Below are 19,233 nucleotides of genomic sequence, written 5' to 3'. Positions count from 1 at the left end.
GAGGTCAAATTGCCATCTGTTGGATCATCAAAAAAGCAAGAGTTCCAGAAAAACATCTACTTCTGCTTCATTGACTATGCTAAAGCCTTTGGCTATATGGATCACAACAAACTGAAAAATTCTTAAAGAGATGGGAATACCAGACCATCTTACCCATCTCCTGAGAAACCCGTATGCAGGTCAAGAAGCAACAGAACCATACACAGAACAACAGACTGGTTTGGAATTGGGAAAGGAGTGTGGCAAGGCTGTATGTTGTCACCCTGCTAATTTAACTTCTATGCAGAGTACATCATTGAAATGTCGGGCTGGATGAATCATAACCTGGAATCAAGATTGCCAGGAGAAATATCAACAGCCTCAGATATGCAGATAATACGACTCTAATGGCAGAAAGCAAAGAGGAACTAAGGAGCCTCTTAATGAGAAGGGTGAAAAAGCTGGCTTAAAACTCAAATTCATAAACCTAAGATCATGGCATCTGGTCCCATCACTTCATGGCAAAAGAAGGGGAAAAACTTGAAACAGTGACACGTTTCTCTTCTTGGGCTCGAAAATCACTGTGGACGGTGACTGCAGCCATGTAATTAAAAGACACTTGTTCCTTGGAAGGAAAGCTATGACAAACCTAGGCAGTGTATTAAAAAGCAGAGACATCAATTTGCTGACAAAGGTCCACATACTCAGAGCTATTGGTTTTCCAATAGTCATGTACAGATGTGAAAGTTGGATCATAAAGAAGGCTGAAGGCCAAAGGTTGACGCTTTTTGAATTGTGGTGCTGGAGAAGACTCTTGAGAGTCTTTTGGACAGCAAGGAGATCAAAGCAGTCAATCCTAAAGGAAATCAACCCTGAATATTCTTTGGAAGAACTGATGCTGAAACTGAAGCTTCAATAACTTTGGCCACCTGATAAGAAGCGCTGACTCATTGGAAAAGACCCTGATGTTGGGAAAGATTGAGGGCAAGAGGAGAAGGGGGTGGCAGAGGATGAGATGGTTGGATGGCATCACCAACTCGATGGACAGGAGTTTGAGTGAACTCCAGGAGATAGTGAAAGATAGGGAAGCCTGGCCTGCTGCCGTCCATGGGGTCCCAAAGAGTCGGACGTGACTGAGTGACTGAATACAGCAGAGCTGGATTGGTGGGAACCAGCACCACATACCTGGTCCCCGTCATCACTGCCCCAGTGGAGATCAGAGAAAGTGGTCGTCAGGATGTGGGAACATTATTTTTCCTGTTTGCCTTTGAGTTTGATTAGAAGCAGATGCTGATAGATAGTGCGGTGAGAGTCCTGCCTAACCAGGCACTGGCCTCAGGTCGTGGTTTGGTTTAGCAGGGACCAGGGGTTCACATCTCCTGCCTATGCAGGAGAATCACTTGTGGATGATTTTGACAGAAACAGATGCCAATTAAGTCAGATGTGGGACTGGAGAGGTTAGTGCACATTTGCGTGCTAAATCGCTTCAGTCATGCCCAACTCTCTGCAACTCCATGGACTGTATCCCGCCAGGCTCCTCTGTCTATGGGATTCTCCAGGCAAGAATACTGGACTGGGTTGCCATTCCCTCCTCCAGGGGGTCTTCCCCACCCAGGGATTGAACATATCTTATGTCTCCTGTATTGGCGCGCGGGTTCTTCATCACTGGTGCCACTTGCGAAACCCAGAGGGCATAGACAGCTGTGGTTAAGGATTCTGAGGCAGTGACTTTTCCCTGAGAACCCTGAGTAGGTCAGTGTTTTGGATGATGGTTGCCAAGAAAATCACAGGATTTAGGTCCTTTTCAAGGGGCAGGGAGGGGACACCCAGGAAGGAGCAAGCACCCTGTAGGGGGGCCTGCAGCAAATCCCATCCAGATGCAGATTCTCTAGCAGTTGGTAGAATTTTAGTAAGCGAAGGAGTTTGATAAGGTAGGTTTTTCTGGAAGTTAAAATTCTAAACATGTTGAAATTGTAAATAGAAATGCAGACTTAATATACTGAAAAATACTTCAATTGGTTTAGGTAGTGCTCCACAGTAAACTGTTTCAATGGGGTCTCATCTGGGATTCCAGAACTGCAAGTATTAATATAAATACCTATTAGAAGAGTGCCTCCTAGTGCCAGATACTTAGTATTACATCCCCGTGGGGACTTGAATGTTTCAGAAATGTAGGATTGTGGAGCTGGAGGGCTTTGGAGGGCTTCAGGATGAATCCTGTATCTCCCAGATGATGGACTTAAAGCCCAGAGAGATTAACTAGCATAATGACATCAACAAGAACTGCCTGACCATCACCATGTGTATACATAATCCCATTTCATCCTGACAACATAGAGTCCAGCTGGGATGGTTCTTCCAATTTACAGATGTGTAAACTGAGGCCCAGGAGGCTGGGTAGCTTGTACTTTTTTGAGAACTAGGGGATGGTGGAGGCAGCATGAAGGCCGGCATCTCCCTGGGTCCAAGCCCGGTGAGTTGTTCTTGATGCTGCACTGCCCTGAAAGAGGAAATGAGCAGAAGCATGGGAGGTACCTTTTCTCTTCTCCTGCCAGGGAGCTCTTCTGTCTCCTTGAAGCTCAGTATGTCCCCTCCTTTACGGTTTGGCTCTGTTGTCCTCCCCCAGGAAACCTCTAATTACTCAGGCTCACACCAACCCTGCCCTTCCCTGAATTCGGGTGTTTTATGAGCTCTGTCCCGCCCCGCTTGGGCTTAGTTGCTCTCTCCAATCTTCATGCCTCTTGCCTCTGTCACAGAGGCTCATACAGGAAAGCCATGCACGAGGGGAAGTCCCGTGTGTAATGCCTCCTGCCTGTCCCCTCCCGAGGGCAGGGGAGGAGCTGCTTCTCCCGGGGTCCATCAAGGGAGCCCTTGCTACTGACGCACGGGGCTGCCCCAGGTCCCTGTGGGAACAGCAGGGTTAGACTGAGTCCATGAGGTGAGCAGGACGGCCCGGTCACTGCTGAACCTGTGGAGTCCACTTCTGGTTCATTTCATCTCTGGCTCGGAGGTGTCTTGGGAAGGCCATGTGCTTCCACTGGTATTTCATTGGATAGAAGTCCTGGAGATCATTATAGAACAGATGATTAAAATGGCTGTTTTTCTTTTCATGGAAGTTAGGAGTCTGCCAACATTGTTTAGAAGCTCAGAACCTGCTAATACAGTAAACCTGTCTTCATTCCTTTGGTTCGTCCTTATCTAAAAAATGGAAGAATGTGGAATGAGAGAGACTGAGCAGAGAAATACTTGAGGCCACGGAGGCCCAGCAGCAATAAGACTCCCTTCATGGAGGCTTACTTTGAAACCTTCAGCAGGGGGATCTGGAATTTAAACTTTGATGCTGATGGGCAGGTAAAGGAATGGGGCAGAACAACATCCTATATATGGCATTAGATGGGAGATGAGGATGCAGAGAGTTTTGTTACATGATGTCCTGGTGGGAAGGTCCAGCAGAAGGACAGACAGAAAATCCTGTTTTAAGGGCCCTGCATGGAGGAGCCTCTCTCTTTGGAGAGTTACAGTTGAGGCTTATAAGTGTTAAGAGAGGCCCTTAGGTCTGATGTATTTTAAAAATTTATCTTAGGGACTTTTTTTTTAGGAAACGGGCATTCAAGGGTAGAGAGAGGTTAGTCAGTTTTTCCAAGAAGGCTTTTGAAAATTTGCATTGCAAATACTGCTAAATGTCAGCAGGGGACTCAAAACTTTGACACCTTGTTGGAGCTCTTGGTGCTGATTAAATTCTTGTCTCCAGTCTAGAATTGGCAGCTTATTCTCCTTAATTTTCATGCAGTAATCAGTGCTGAAAGACTGTTTCTTTGACAGTTGCCCTTGGGGAAAACTGGGCCTGGGCTTGTTATTTAGAGCGGACAGGACGGGGGAAGAGGATAGTAACAAGGCAGACGCCAAGGTCTCCACTTAGTTCCAAGAATGTCAACCTTATCAACCTCTCTTCAATATTTACTGTGCGTTTTGGTGCTTAATGGAAATTGGGGATTGGCAAATCCATTTCAGAGTTAAGAAGAGTAAATTTTAATGGTCTGATTAAAATAAGTTGAAATCACTTTTTAAGATGAATTAGCTCTTCCCAGGAGATAAGGTTTTAGTGATGGGCATGGTTTTTTCCTTTCTGAAGATAACCTTAAGAACTCTCATGGCAGAGAGCCAGAACCACTGTGTTCTGGTTTAAGAAAGTATCATCCATGATCTTGTGCTTCCAAGGCCTCTGGGGGGACAGGGAGTAGTGAATATACCCAACCACACAACAACATCCATCTTTACTCCCAATGGGCAAGTCACAGATCACCCTCTTCCAAAAAAAAAAAAAAAGTCCCCAAACAAGAAAACCAACTCTGGTGACCACTCATAATGGTTTGCAGCAGAAAGCTGTCTTTGTGGGTAAGGTCATTTTTCTTTAATTTTTCATATGTCCAGTCTGTTATTTTCTGTACTTTTAGTTGAAATAAATAGGCATTATTTGCAATCACATTTTCAAGTGGTAAAATCTCTCATCCAATGGAATGGCTGTAGAATATATTTTCCTTCTTACTGCTTTGTCAAATGAAAATCAAATCAAGAATGGGAAAATGCAGTTGAGGAGGTCTAGGGAGCTAAAGTCTAGGCATGATAACTGTGGTTAACAATACTGTGTTGAATTATGAAAATTTGCTGAGAGAGTAGCGTTGTGTTCTTTCAGCATGCACACAAATAGTAACTATGTGAGGAGGTTGTATGTGAATTAGCTTGACTTCATGATCATTTCATTGTGTATGTGTATCACATCATCATGATATATACCTTAAATATTAACATTTTTTATTTAAAAATTTTAAAAGTTCAGGAAAAGAGAATGATAAAGTAAAGGGTACACAACATAAACAATTACTGGAGCTATGTAAAATGTCTATGGGTAAACAAGAGTTACTTGCACTGTTTCTGCAACTTTTTTGTTATTTTGAAATTATATCAAAATTAAAAGTTACCCCAAGATGCAAAAAATAAGTAGTAGGGAGGTGATGCACAAAGGTACCTTGAAATACTCAGAGAAATCTTTTGTTTCATGGTGGAACTCTAGAGTCGAATATGCAAGTGGATGCTTAATTTACAAATAAAAGCTTTGTCCAGGACATTAAAAAGGGCTAGTTTGTAGTCAAGTGTGTGATATGCCTACAGTTATTTCAGTGCTTTTTTTAAAAACCCAACCACATTACGTTAAAAAAATCCTTTGGCCTAAACTGTATAATTCCCTTAAGAAGGTCATGCATTTCTGGAATCTCCGAGCCAATTTACAGAGTACGTGTGACCTATAATTTCACTGTAATATCGAAGGAAAGAATGGATGAGGGGCTCATTAAAAGACTACTCAGGGCAGCAGTGTTTAAGAGCTCTTTGTTTAAAAAGTCAGATGACTCTGCCAGGAAGGAATTATCTTTCAGCTTCTTTCATGGCATTTCTGGCATCTTTGGTCAAAGGAGAGGGCATGAACAAGCAGGCAAATAACTGATGGGGGATTGTTTCCTTGGGGTTGTTGTCTCTGATGTATAAGAAGTTCTTTTTAAAAAACAATTAAAAAATTATATCTTTTTTTAAAAAATTAGCTCTGGTTTTTGGAATTAATATATACTTTATATTTAAGAACTTCTTTTCTTAAAAGCAAGACACATGTAACTAATTCAAGTTTGATAGTCTTAGGATTGAAGCCCTTCACGGGAGCAGAAGGTTCAGACGTAAAGAAGCCCAGTTGGGGTGGACAGGAAGTTGAAAGGTGGGTGAGAGGCTGGGGATGGAAGGGACCTTGGGCCTTGTCCCCAGGCGGAGGGAGCCAGGTGGTCCTCCAGCTTCAGTTGATTTAGTTGATGGTTTGGAAGATTCAATGGCAGCATCTTTCATGGATTAGAAAGAGTACAATCAAGGTAGGTGGACCAGCTGGGTCATCAGTTGCTGTAATCCCAGTGGAAGCTGAACCTGAGGCAGTGATGGAGGGAGGGAAAGGTAAATTTGAGGCCTGTTTTAGAGGAAAAAGGAGGGAATTAGAGGAATCACTGGAGGTGAAGGATAACGGAAGGGCAGGAGTTTGGAATAATAGATTCCAAACTTTTGTGGCTGAGATCTATAGGAGAAAATTCATATTTATATAAAATAGAACAAAAATAGAAACAGCCCTTACCTGAAATGAAGTGCACTCTGTTTTCTATTCTGTTTTGTTTATTGAAAAAATCCATTGCTGGTCTGGACTCACTAAGTTGATTTCATAACCCACCAATGGTGTTTGAAAATACAAGTGTGCAGTGAGCTCCAGTGTCTAGCCTGGGTGATTGGGTGCTTTTAACAGCCCGCCTTTGGGACCTACTGCAGTAGACTGGCTGGCCGTGTCAAGTGTGAAGGGGGAAGCAGTTAAAACCCACCAGTCCTTCCAGCAAAATATCTAGGAGTTATCTATGGCCTGTGTTAGGGTTCCTTTTAGAAGATCCTTTAACTGAAAGGCTTCCAGCTTTAAAAAAGAAAGGAAAATAATAAGGAAAGAAGGAAAATAAAAATGGAGGAAGGGAGAAGAGGAGAAAGGAAGAGAGAAAAAGGATTGAAAACCATGTGGTTAGACTATTGAGGCAAACTTCTGAGTGGACCCTGACATAGGACTTTACTCCAGGCCATCCCTGTGTTGCTGTTGAGTTGTATTCTAAAAGCAGAGCTGGGAGGAATTCTGCCTGAAATGGCAAAGCATAGAAGAGCCTCTCTCTCCTGTTAAATGTGACTGTTTGTTGTTGTTTAATCACTAAGTCATGTCTGACTCATTTGAACCTCGTGGGTGTAGCTTGAAGTCTCCTCTGTCCATGGGATTCTCTAGGCCAGAATACTGGAGTGGGTTGCCATTTCCTTCTCCAGGGTATCTTCCCAACCCAGGGATCGAACCTGCATATCCTGCATTGGCAGGCGGATTCTTTACCACTGAGCCACCAGGGAAAAATACATAAAGCACCTATTCGAGGATCTTTTTTTTTTTTTTTTTCTATTTGAGGATCTTGAAGAGTAAATGGTAGTGGACAAATTGGGAAAGAAGATTAGAATTTGAAGATAGTGCTGTGATAGTGCTTTTAACATTTTTCTTCTAGTATTTCCTGATCTGGACTCAGATCAGCTCTGAACCCAAAGTGGCCGTTGATGTATTCAGAGAGAGTTCTAGAAGAAGCTTTCTACTTCTGGCTTGAAGTAGGATGAAAAGGGACTCTAGACACTAAAAACTGCGAAAGTCCCCCATGTTTCTTAGTCTTTTCTCTGTTATCTTGAACTCCTGCCCACAGATAATCCCATGGTGAGAACAGCTGTGATAATAATGAGAGAACAGCAGGAGCCTGCAGGCACCTACAACTTTGAGGCATAAACTTCTGCTTTTACTGAGAGGGGTTGTAGTCACAAGGTTGTTGGGGTGAATTCCATTTGTATTTTTCCCTGTTTTCCCACTGCTTGGCCCCAGATGTGGGCACAGTCACAAAAAGTATGTGGCAGAGCAAGACAAATAATGGCCCCACTCTCTGATTGAAAGACTAAGAAAGGGAGCCCCAGGGAACCTAAAAGTATCAGGGAGATAATGGAAAAAGAGGAAAGAGACCTACAAAATTTTTCATGAGCCCCTGGGCTCACCATAAGCCACATGCATGAATCTGACCCTAAACAGCATCCCAAAGACTTTGAGAGCTGAACAACAAGATAGACCACTGCCTGCTGCCCAGTGGCTTCCAGACTCACCATTGGGTGTTTGGCATGCAGGGCCAATCCAGATGGCACAACACAGGCTTTGAAAACTGGACTGGCATTGGAACCACAGCTCAGAAAAGTCAGGTCAAACAAGTGGCTTAAAAGGAACAAGGTTAATTGCCTGCTTAAACAAAAATGTCAACCTTTTCTGGAATATTTAAACAAAATTCAGCCATCATTTTCAGGGTATCCAGGATATAAGCCAAAATTAGCTGACATACAATAAAGTAGAAAAATTCCAGCTTGTGTAGGAAAAGACAAATCCGTTGACCCCAGTGCCAAGAAGACATTGGTAGTGAATTTGTCAATTGCTTTAAAGAAGCTAATATAAAAAAAAAGGAAGTAAGAGTGAATACTGTTGAAGTGAATAGAAAGAAAGTCTCAGAAAATAAATATAAAATATAAAGAAGAATCATTTTCTAAATGGAAAATTTAGAAATTAAAAATTAATTAATATAAAAATCTCACTAGATGGACTAATTCCAATTAGATTGGAAATGATGGGGTTTAGTTCAGATGTACCATTAATTATATTAAATGTAACTGGCCTAATCACAGTGATTGAGAGACCAAGATTATCAGACTGGATACAGAAATAAGCCCCAACTAAATGCTGCCTATAAGAAACCCACCTTAATTATAATGCTTTAGTTAGTTTAGAAGCAAAAGGATACAGGAATAAGTATCATACAGACACTAATAAAGAAAAAAAGCTAAATTAACATTAGAGAAAGTAGACTCCAGAGTAAAGAAAATAGCAACAAATAAAGAAAGACATTATAAAAGAATTGATTCACCCAGAAGTGGAAAACCTGTACAGCTTCAAAATACATGAAGCAAAAGCTGAGATAAATGAAATACAATATGGAAAAATCCTCAGTTGTAGTTGAAGACTTCAGTATTCCTCTTTTAGTAATCAATAGAACTGGTAGACTGGAAATCAGCAAAGCTATAGTGGAACTAAATAACATCACCAACCAACTGGTTCTAATAGACATTTTTAGAGCATTCTACCCAACTATAGTAGAATACATATTCTTCTGAAGTGCATAAAAACATTTACAAAGATCATTTCCAGGATCATAAAAATAACAAATTTACAAGACTTGAAAGCATCTATTTTCTGACCATAATGAAATCAAACTAAATCAGTTATAGAAGGATAACAGGAATATCTCCAAATGTTTGGAAATGAAACAACAAACTTTTAAATAATCACATGTAGAAGAGAAATTTTCAAGTAGAAATTAGAAAATAGCTTGAACCAAATGAAAACAAAAATATAAATTAAAATTTGTGGGATGCAATTGAAACAGTGCATGGAAGGAAATTTATAGAATTACATATTTCTATAAGAAGAAAAGAAAATAATCCATGATATAAACATTTTCATTAAGAAACTAGAACATAAAAGGAAAAATAAACCCAAGTAAGTAGAAGGAAATAAATGATAAATATAAGGGTAAAAACTAATGAAATTGAAAACAGAAATAATAGGGCTGGACTATTGAAAAGCTGGACTTTCCAGATGGCACTATTGTAAGGACTTGCTTACTGATGCAGGAGATGTAAGAGACTCAAGTTCAGTCCCTGGGTTGGGAAGATCCCCCGGAGGAATGCATGGCAACCCACTTCAGTCTTCTTGCCTGGAGAATCTCTTGGACAGAGGAACCTGGCAGGCTATGGTACACAGGGTTGCAGAATCAGACACGACAGAAGTGACTTAGCATGCACACATGCTGGGGAAAGTTAATTCTTTGAAAAGCGATAAGAACAAATAAGCAATAATGACAAAGAAAAAGAAGACACTCATTGCCAACATCCATAATGATAGAGGGGCTATCATGACGGACTCCACAGACTTTAAATAACTAATAAGAGGATACTATGAACAACTGTAAGTAAATAAAATTGATACTTAGATGAAATGAGCCAATTCCTTAAAAATCACAGACTACCAAAATTCACCCAAGATGAAATAGATAACCTGACTAGCCTTATTATTGTAACAGTTATTGTCTGTGACTATTAAAGAAATTTGATTTGAGGTTAGCAGTCTTCTGAAAATGGATTGTCCAGGCTCAGATGGTTTCCTGCTAATTCTGCCAAACATTTGAAGACAAAATAAAACCAATTTTATATAATCTCTTCCAAAAACAGAAGAAGAGGAAATGCTTCCTGACTCATTTTATAAGACCAACATTACTATGCTGCAAAACTGGACAGAGACAGGATACTACAGACCACTGTTTCATGAACAAAGATGCTAAAATCCTCAGCAAAATATCAATGAATCAAATTCAGCAGTATATAAAAAGAATAATGCACCATGGCCAAGAGGGAATGCAAGGCTAGTTCAACATTTTAAATTCACTCTGTAACCCATCGCATTATCAGTCTGAAGAAAAGCCATTTGATAATATCAGCTGATACAGAAAAAGCATTTGACAAAATTCAGCATCGATTTATGATTAAGAGCTCTCTTAACAAACTAAACACTGGGAGACTCTTTGCCTTGATAGAGGGCATTGTACAAAAACCTATAGTTAACATCATAATTAATGATGAAAGACTACATTCTTTCTCTTTAATATTGAGAAAAGGTAGTTGTCCACTCCAACCACCACTATTGAATATTCATACTTAACCAATGCAATAAGGCAAGGAGGAATAAAGGGAAGTGGGCTGCAGGGGATATAGATTGGGAAGGAAGAAATAAAATTGCTCTAGGTCACAGACATCATTATTATCTATATAGAAAACCTCAGTCTGCAGAAACATAATCCTGCAAATCCCTAGAATTAATGTTTAACAAAGTTACAGAATACAAAGTCAAAACAAGAAAAATTATTTTTATTCTAATGCTGAATCTCCAATACTTTGGCCACATGATGCGAAGAACTGATTCATTGGAAAAAACCTTGATGCTGGGCAAGATTGAAGGCAGGAGGAGAAGGGGACGACAGAGGATGAGATGGTTGGATGGCATCACTGACTCAACGGACATGAGTTTGAGTAAGCTCCGGGAGCTGGTGATGGACAGGGAGGCCTGGCATGCTGCAGTCCATGGGGTTGCAGAGAGTCAGACATGACTGAGCACCTGAACTGAACTAATAATAAATAGTTAGGAATGCAGAAATTTTAAAAATATATCCAATAGCTCAAAAAAATATGAAATACAAATTTAGCAAAAATCAATATACAGAATCTCTAGTTAAAAACTACAAAGTACCAATGAAAACAGAGAAGATCTACATGATGACATAATAGGATCATGGGATGCAAGACTGAATGTAGTAAAGATGTCATTCTTCCAAAATTTATCTGTAGATTTAATGCATTTCCCATACTATTAGGTTGGTGCAAAAGTAATTGCAGGGTTTGCATTACTGAAGTTTGCTGTTTGATATTGGAATATATTCTGAATAAATGTGGTTATGTTATACATCACTTTAATGCACACTTCTTGCTCTATGGTTTTTTACTAATGACTTATTACTTGCTGTTTATTTTATATTTATTTTAGACTATGGAAATGATGTTAGGCAAAAAGCAAATTCAAGCTATTTTCTTGCTGGAGTTCAAAATGGGTCGTAAAGCAGTGGAGACAACTTACATCAATAAAGCAGTCAAGACAACTTGCAGCATCGATAAAACATTGGGCTTACCAGGCAACTCAGTGGTAAAGAATCTGCCTGTCAATACAGGAGATGCAGGAGACTCGAGTTTGATCCCTGGGTCAGGAAGATCCCCTGGAGAAGGGAATGGCAACCCACTCCACGATTCTTGCCTGGAGAATCCCAGGGACAGAGGAGCCTGGTGGGTACAGTCTGTGGGGTCACAAAGAGTCAGACACGACTGAGCAGCAGCAGCATCCTATCAAATAGTCAGAATATGGTCTGAGACCCATGGAATATCTGTGTGAAAAAAGAATATCCATCTAAACCACACAATTTCTAAAAAAAAATTATCTCAAAATGGATCATATATCTAAATATTAAAAAAAATTTTTTTTAGAAAATAAACTAATCGTAACTTTGTTTGGGCAGAGGGCTCTCCGCACTTTGTGTCTTAAGAGTCTTTCATCATGTGCTTCTGTTCAGTAGATAATTGATGTGTGACTTCAGTGACATCCTTGATACGACTGACACTTACTGAGCACTGACTCTGACAAAGACTCTGATCTAATTCAGTCCCTACAACGCCTCTGCAGAATAGGTACTACAGTCTTACTATCTCACTTTTGAGATGAGGGAACAGAAGCACAGAAAGTTAATAAAAATGCCTCGAGAAAATTCCAAGAGCAGTGTTAACAACAAATGGCCTGGTCTTTCTTTTCAGACCTGTGCTGTCATTACGCACCATCCCCACTCTGTTCTGACACGCTGATACTCCTCATCCTTCTTCAAAATGGAAACCTGTAATTTTTGTGGCTCCTGTGACCCAGATCATCTACTTTTCCTGTCTTTTTTCCCCCTCCCTTGTGAGTTTTATTCACAGGCCCTCATCCAGGCTGGTGTTTTTCTGCTTTTCGAAGCGTAGTATGATTTTAACCCACTTAAATCTATTTAGCGCCATCTTGTGTCTGCATTGGGCTTTGCAGGAAGGAGCTCATTGGTTTCAGGGTGGGCTCTGGTGCAGGGAGATCTAACTTGAAAGCTTTTGCTTCTCACAATATTCTGACAAACTAGCGTGATCAGAAAATTGATTCCATTCGATGTGGACTTTCTGGTGACTTTCTTCCTCCAAAGTGGGCAGTTAATAGAACCTTGAAGGGAAACAGATCATGGAGAAAAAACTTACAGAAATTCTCACTTTGACTCACTTTCCGTAGCGATGCCCTGGCTTGCTGGGCTTTCTGCAATACCAGAGGCCCTGAGAAGTCAGTGGGGAGGCTTTACTCCCTGGCTTTTCAGCCTTGGGAGGGGGGAAGGGCCCCCCAAGGGATGCACCTTCCAGAGACTATAAACAGTTTGCATCGTCTCCCCCGTGCCATTGCTTTGGAAGATGCTAAAGTCTGCGATAGTTGCTCAGTCGTGTCTGACTCTTTGCAACCCTATGGACTGTACCCCAACAGGCTCCTCTGTCCATGGAATTCTCCAGGCAAGAATACAGGAGTGGATAGCCTATCCTTTTTCCAGGGGATCTTCCTGACCCAGGGATCAAACCCCGGTCTCCTGCATTGCAGGCAGATTCTTTACCGTCTGAGCCACCAGGGAAGCCTAGCATTTGAATTTGCTTCTCCAACAGTGGAACTTGAGTGGGAAAAGGACAGTGATGCAAACTCCTCTTCCCTGGAGGTTTGCCAGTTTGTTTTGGAAGGGAGAGGAGGAAAGAAAAAGCAAAAAGAAAAAATGGGGCAGGATGTGCTGAATTCTCAGAACTCTTCCATGAAGTGGGAGCTTTATCTTACTGAAGGAGGGAGGGGTATGCCGAGAGGGGTAAGCTAGTAAAAAAATTCTAAAAACCAGGAAAAGCACTTAACACTTTGCATTATGCAGTCTTATTTAGTTCCTTTTTGTTTATCTGTTTGCTTTCCAGTTAGAGAAGTAATAGGTACTTGTAATGAAAAACAAGGAAAACAAAAAAGTAGAAGAAAATATATCCAAAGAACATATATCATGTCATAATGCTTAATATATCATGGGGTTTCCTTTCCTTCAGTGCTTGAAGATCTTAGTACTTTATTGAATTATATAATGTTTCTCATTTTCTACTTTTTAACTATTTTATCAGAAACAGCTCACAAGTTAGGACATAGGTTTGGTAAATTACTCTGTATGCGGTGTTCTAGTGGATTTTATATATGTGGATGTGTGGATTTTAGTTGATGTTTTGATGTTATAGATGACACTTCAGGGCATATTTTTGCTTCATTCTCTTTCCTCCCTTAACTTAGGGTTATTTCCTTAGGATAGTTTGTTGAAATCACATTGGCTGAGGAAGAGCTTCGAGAGGACTTTCAGGCTCTGCGTAGAGACACAGAGGAGTCACCTGTCCTGGCTAGAGGTGGACTAAGCCGCTTGGTAGTGATGGAGCTTGGGAGCACTTTTCAGAGCCTCAGTTTTTCCTCTGTCATGTGGGGGTAGTAATACCTCCTATACAGCCTGGCTCCCATGTTAATAACGCATATAAAGTCCCCCCCCCCCCCCAAATCTTGAGACATGGTAGACACTAAATGGTAACTATAGAAACTATTTTTAAAACAATTACAGCACTAAATAGATTACAGGACTTGTACCAGGAATGCATGAAGTTAGTTATTTAACTTCTGCAGCAGTTGATACCTAACCATTTCTTTTAAAAATGTCTTTGATAATTTAAATAAAAATGCTACCTCATTATTGTTTTATTTTGCATTTTTATTATAGTAAGAATGAACAACTTTACTATTGTAAACCAGTTTGTCTTCTCTCTTGTGTTGTTCACTCACTAAGTCATGCCCAACTCTTTGCGATTAATCCCATGGACTGCAACATGCCCCACTTCCCTGTCCTTCACCATGTCCCAAAGTTTTCTCAAACTCATATCCATTGAGTCGGTGATGCCATCCAACCATCTCACCCTCTGTCACCTCCTTCTCCTTTTGCCCTCAATTTTTTCAAGCATCAGGGTCTTTTCCAATGAGTTGGCTCTTCACAATCAGGTGGCCAAAGTATTGGAGCATCAACTTCAGCATCCGTACATCCAATGAATTTTCAGGGTTGATTGCCTTTAGGATTGACTGGTTTGAATTTGGCTTTTTTATATTGGCATTTAGTATTTTCTTATCAACTTTTAAAATAAATAATTTAAACCTTTATCATATTTTCTGTCATGTGTCCATTTATCTAGCATTATGTTTTTATGTCAAAGTTTGATTTCCTTTGTGTATTACATACTTTTTCTCATCAAGATGAGAATGTGGTTGTGACTGTGATCTCTTCATTATAAATTTTGTAAATGAATTTTTATTGGTCTGTGATATTTCTTGCAAATAATAACAATTTTATGTATTAATTTCTAACCATCCTACCTTTTATTATTATTCATGTCTTGTTAAATTTGCCTGAAACTCTCTAGCATGGTATTAAATAATCACAGGATTAATGGGCATCATTTTAAAATTACTTCTGATTTTAACAGGAATATCTCTAATATTTCACCACCAAATAGAATATGAATCTGGTATTTCCAAAAATATACTGTTTATTGTGTCAAGGATATATTCAATTAGTTGCTTAAAATTTTGAGTTTTTACATATATAAGAACGTACTTTTTCTCAGAATGATTATGGGATTTTGTTATCTATTTGTTGGATAAAATAATAATAAATTTTCTGACATAACACATATATTTGTATGTTTGGAATTAGTGGATACTCACATTTTATGTTTTATTTACTGTTTTCAGTCAACACCATTTCATCTGAACTGTTTCCTACAACCTGCATATAAAGCTGTATGTGTGTAAAGCATAAAAGAAAGAATATAGGAAAAATATGTCAACACGTTAAGAATAATTATAAATTATGAGATTATGAATTATTTTCATTTCACACCTCTTACTTTAAGTTTTCTAAAATGAGATATTTTACTATTACCAGGAAAAAAGGGTTGCCAAAAGTGTCAATGCCATACCAATTAATTATGACTGAAATGAGATTTAGCAGGTCAGATGTAATTCAGTGAAGCCTATTTATTTAGAGTATATAACCTTTGTTTATTGATTTTCTAGACACCAAATTATTTTGAAACTAAGGGAACTGAAAAAAATTGAGTTAGTATTTGTTTAAAAAGTGTAATAATATATTTTTTATGGATAATGACAATATTTGGTGACTGTATTGTCCTTAACTAAGAATTTATTTGGTAATGACAATTTTTTTTTCATAATATCTGACATTTTAAAACCCAAAAATCTTTAGAAAGGATTACAAATAATACTTAAATACATATTTATCTCCTATCTAAGGATTCAAATAAACTTAGGATGGTTCCATAGCATCTGGGACCAGCCTGACCACAGGCTGGGGCACTGGACAGGTTGCTTTGAGAACCTCTTTCTGTAACTGGAGGCCACGACCCAGACACCATCTCATACATATCTGTGTCCCGTCTGGGACTTCACCCAGATATAGAAACAGAAAACATGCATTTATACATCAAGGCACAGAGAAGCAACAGTCACTAGATTTGGTGCCTTAATTGCATCTTCCAGATACCAGGAATAGCCTTTGTTTCTTCTTGAGAGGCCCACACTTTCTGCAATGAGATTTTGCTAATTTCAGAGCTCAGGAATCAAATCAGAAGATCAAATCTTCAGATTTGATCATTAACATACAGTGTACTTAAAGTGTGAGAATCTCACTTGACATTATGATCATTGGAGATGTTATTTACATATAAAACCATAATATCTCCTTGCTTCTTTTTCTCTTCTCTTTAGCTTTGGGCCAGATTATGTTGTACGTGGATGGGATGAATGGAGTAATAAACCACAATGAAACCATTCAGTGGCTGTACACTCTCATTGGGTCGAAGGTAAGAGATTATGGTTGAACATTTTATTTGGTTTGTATGTCATACACCTCTCTTTTTGTTATGCTCTCTGGGATGGTTTTGCAAAAAAGAAGTCCTGTTTGGCTCTGTTCCAGCCCTGTCAGAGTACAAACAAGGACTATGATTTTATAGATTAAAAACATACCCAAATTGCACAGAACTTATTAATTTTTAGTGCATTTTAGTTATTTTCTTTTTTTTTTTTTTAGTTATTTTCTTTTAAGCTTTTTTTTTTTTTTTCTTTAAGTTTTTGGCTGCCCCTGCAGCGTACAGGGTCTTAGTTCCCCAACCAGAGATGGAACCTGTGTACCTGGCAGTGGAAGTGTCTTAACCACTCATACTAGCAGGGAAGCCCCTTCTTTTAATTTTTAATCAAATACTTTTGGCACCTTTGGTTTTTAACATTTAATTAAAACATTAGGCAATGGGTAGAGCATTAATCTTGCCAGTGGTAAAGCCGAGTGCGTGCTCAGTCGTGTCCGACTCTTTGACCCCATAGACTATAGCCTGCCAGGCTCCTCTGTTCATGGAATTTTCCAGGCATGAAGACTGGAGTGGGTTGCCATTCATCTTACCTAATGTATTTCATGTTTAATACGGTCAGTTACTTAAGTATGTGTATGTTGCATATATGTATATGCATATTCCTGTATGTATAGATCAAAGAATTTGAGTCTGCCTTTCAATTCTGCCATCAATTATAAAAGTGACCAGCATTTACTCACAATTCACCCAGGCACCATAATAAGTGCTTTTCCGGTATTATTGCCTTTAATCCACATGAGGCTACTGTAAGGTAAATAATGTCCCCACTTTGTAGTTGAGGAACTCGTGCTTGATTCTGAGGGTCTCTCTAGTTTCCCCCACGGATCTTGGGGATCCGTGTCTGTCTGGTAGTGCCTTGTCTGTGAGTCCTCAGTCCCTGGGGCCATGGCCCCGAGGAGGAAGATCCGCCATGACACTCGAAGATCCGCCTTGACACTCGAAGACCCGCCATGACACTCAAAGATCCGCCATGACACTCGAGGGGTGTTGGAAGCTGAGGGAGCCTCTAGCATCGTGCTCTCTAGATTCTCAGGTGGGGCCATGAAGGACCTGGCTGGAAGGCAGAGTTGGAGGAAGTCAGAAGGGATCCCGTCTTGAGCAGAAGCCAGGGAATCCAGGCTGGAGTGTGGTCAGCCTGTGGGGTGAGGCAGCATGGTGGACATCACGGTGATGAGAGTAGGCAGCAGGGTCAAATGGGGAGAGTGTTGGGGGCCTGGGTGGGGAATTTCAACCTGATTTAGACATGTTGCAGAGTCAGCACAGTTTCCTGGGGGTCCCTGCAGAACCTGTGGTCATCCCAGGCTTCCCCATCCCTATGTTCCCTGCCACCCTCACAGTGGCGAGCCTGCCAAGGCTGGTGGGCACCAGCCCTGGGCTCTCGGGCAGAGTCACAGTCCTTGGTATGTGATACCCACTGGGTCCCAGGTCTTTGGTTGACCCTCACATCTTCTGCTCAATTTTCCTTTTCCCAGTATTATTGTTAATAGAGTCTCTTCTCCCATATTATAATAGAAACAGTTATGGTTTTTCTTAGAAGACCGAAAATCTTTTCTTCTCCTTCTCTTTTTTTCTTCCTCGTCCTTCTCCTCTTCTTCTCTTTAAACATTTGGCTCTGTTTTCTTTGGGAAATGGATATGCCTTTATTTACAAAGTGCTTTAGGTGACCTTGCAAGCTGAGTGGCATGATGGGCCTACTGGGTTGATTTTGCAGGCTGAGGGAAGATATGTATCTCATATCCTGCTTCAGTGTTTTCTGATTTTTCCTCCCTTCTGCTGAGTCTCCTTAACCTTCATGTTCATTGGGAAACTTCTCCCTCCCCTGGGCTCTCTGCAGGGTCTCGAGGACCCCAAAAGCTAGGGAGATGGGAGATTTTGCAATGAAAGCTGACTTTATTATGGTCATAATAAAATGCCGACAACCAACCCTATTTAGAAACAGGAATAAAACCTAGCAGCTACCCTTGTTACTGGAAAATTGACCACCTTTTAGCTCATGACCAGGAAGGAGTAGAGGAAGGGTAAGATCCTGGTGGAGGGAGTGGGAGGGGAAAAAAGGATGGGAAAGGCATGGAGAAGAGGAGAGAGGGAGAAACGGATGAGGGGAGAGACCAGGACCAGGAAGAAAAAAAGGAGAGGAGAAAAAGGAAATGGGCCTAACGAAGTGGCTGCATCTGCTCAGTAGATGGGAGGAAGACTCACAATCTTCAGTATTGCAGCAGTACTCTGTCGATTTTTCTTTGGCATCATTTTGCAAGGAAAATAAACACTGGGAAAGGAATATATGGGACATCTTTATTGACTTATAAGTAACATGGGGAAATCATGAAATTCAAAGCCCTCAGGAATGAGATGTAGGACTTATGTTTCCCCTCTTCTTTCCCTGTGCAGCACACACAGTGTTTGGGACCCTGGGCATCTCTCTGAGGCAGGGCATTTCCCTCCCCCGCCCAGGCACTCGGGGCATCAGCACTGATAGGTCACTGCTGGATCCTTCTTCCATCTTTCATTTTCCCTACAGTGGTCTCCAGCTGCTGTGTTCAATACCAGACCAGGCATTATGCGGAGGAGAAAATAGAGCCAAGGCTCAGCCTAAGCCTTGGGGCTATTGGTGTTGTTAAGGGACTGTGGGGCTGCTCGGAGCCTGTGTCCACTCTGTAATGAAAGAGGAAGGTCTCAGCTGACCCTGCAGGGAGTGCTCAGTTGCAGGCTACTGGCTGAAAGTCAATAGGGGCAGCAGCCACCAAGTGCAGTTTTAATGAGATCACTTCTTTACAAAACCAGTATGGTGACCTTAACACTCCCCCTCACCCCCATGACTGGGGAATGAGATCTCTGCCAGGAAGAACAGGTGAATCAACATGAAACCCTAAGTTTTAAGAAGGAAGCCTCAGCCTCTCCTTTAATATACAGCTTGGGCGA

The 19,233-nt window shown here is 40.6% G+C and overlaps 1 protein-coding gene across 2 annotated transcripts in view; it reads left to right on the top strand.

The window, feature by feature from the left end:
- The window catches only part of FHOD3 (formin homology 2 domain containing 3), a 518,587-nt gene that overhangs the window by 294,918 nt on the left and 204,436 nt on the right, over positions 1-19,233 (top strand). For both annotated transcript variants that reach the window (XM_061130778.1, XM_061130777.1), the window contains exon 6: positions 16,157-16,251. In XM_061130778.1, the coding sequence (XP_060986761.1) occupies positions 16,157-16,251 (95 nt within the window). The remainder of the gene's footprint in view (positions 1-16,156; positions 16,252-19,233) is intronic.

The sequence above is a fragment of the Dama dama genome, chromosome 27 (genome assembly GCF_033118175.1).
Source record: "Dama dama isolate Ldn47 chromosome 27, ASM3311817v1, whole genome shotgun sequence".
Taxonomy (NCBI): domain Eukaryota; kingdom Metazoa; phylum Chordata; class Mammalia; order Artiodactyla; family Cervidae; genus Dama; species Dama dama.
The sequence above is the reverse complement of the archived record's forward strand: the minus strand, read 5'-3'. Positions and strand labels throughout refer to the sequence as shown.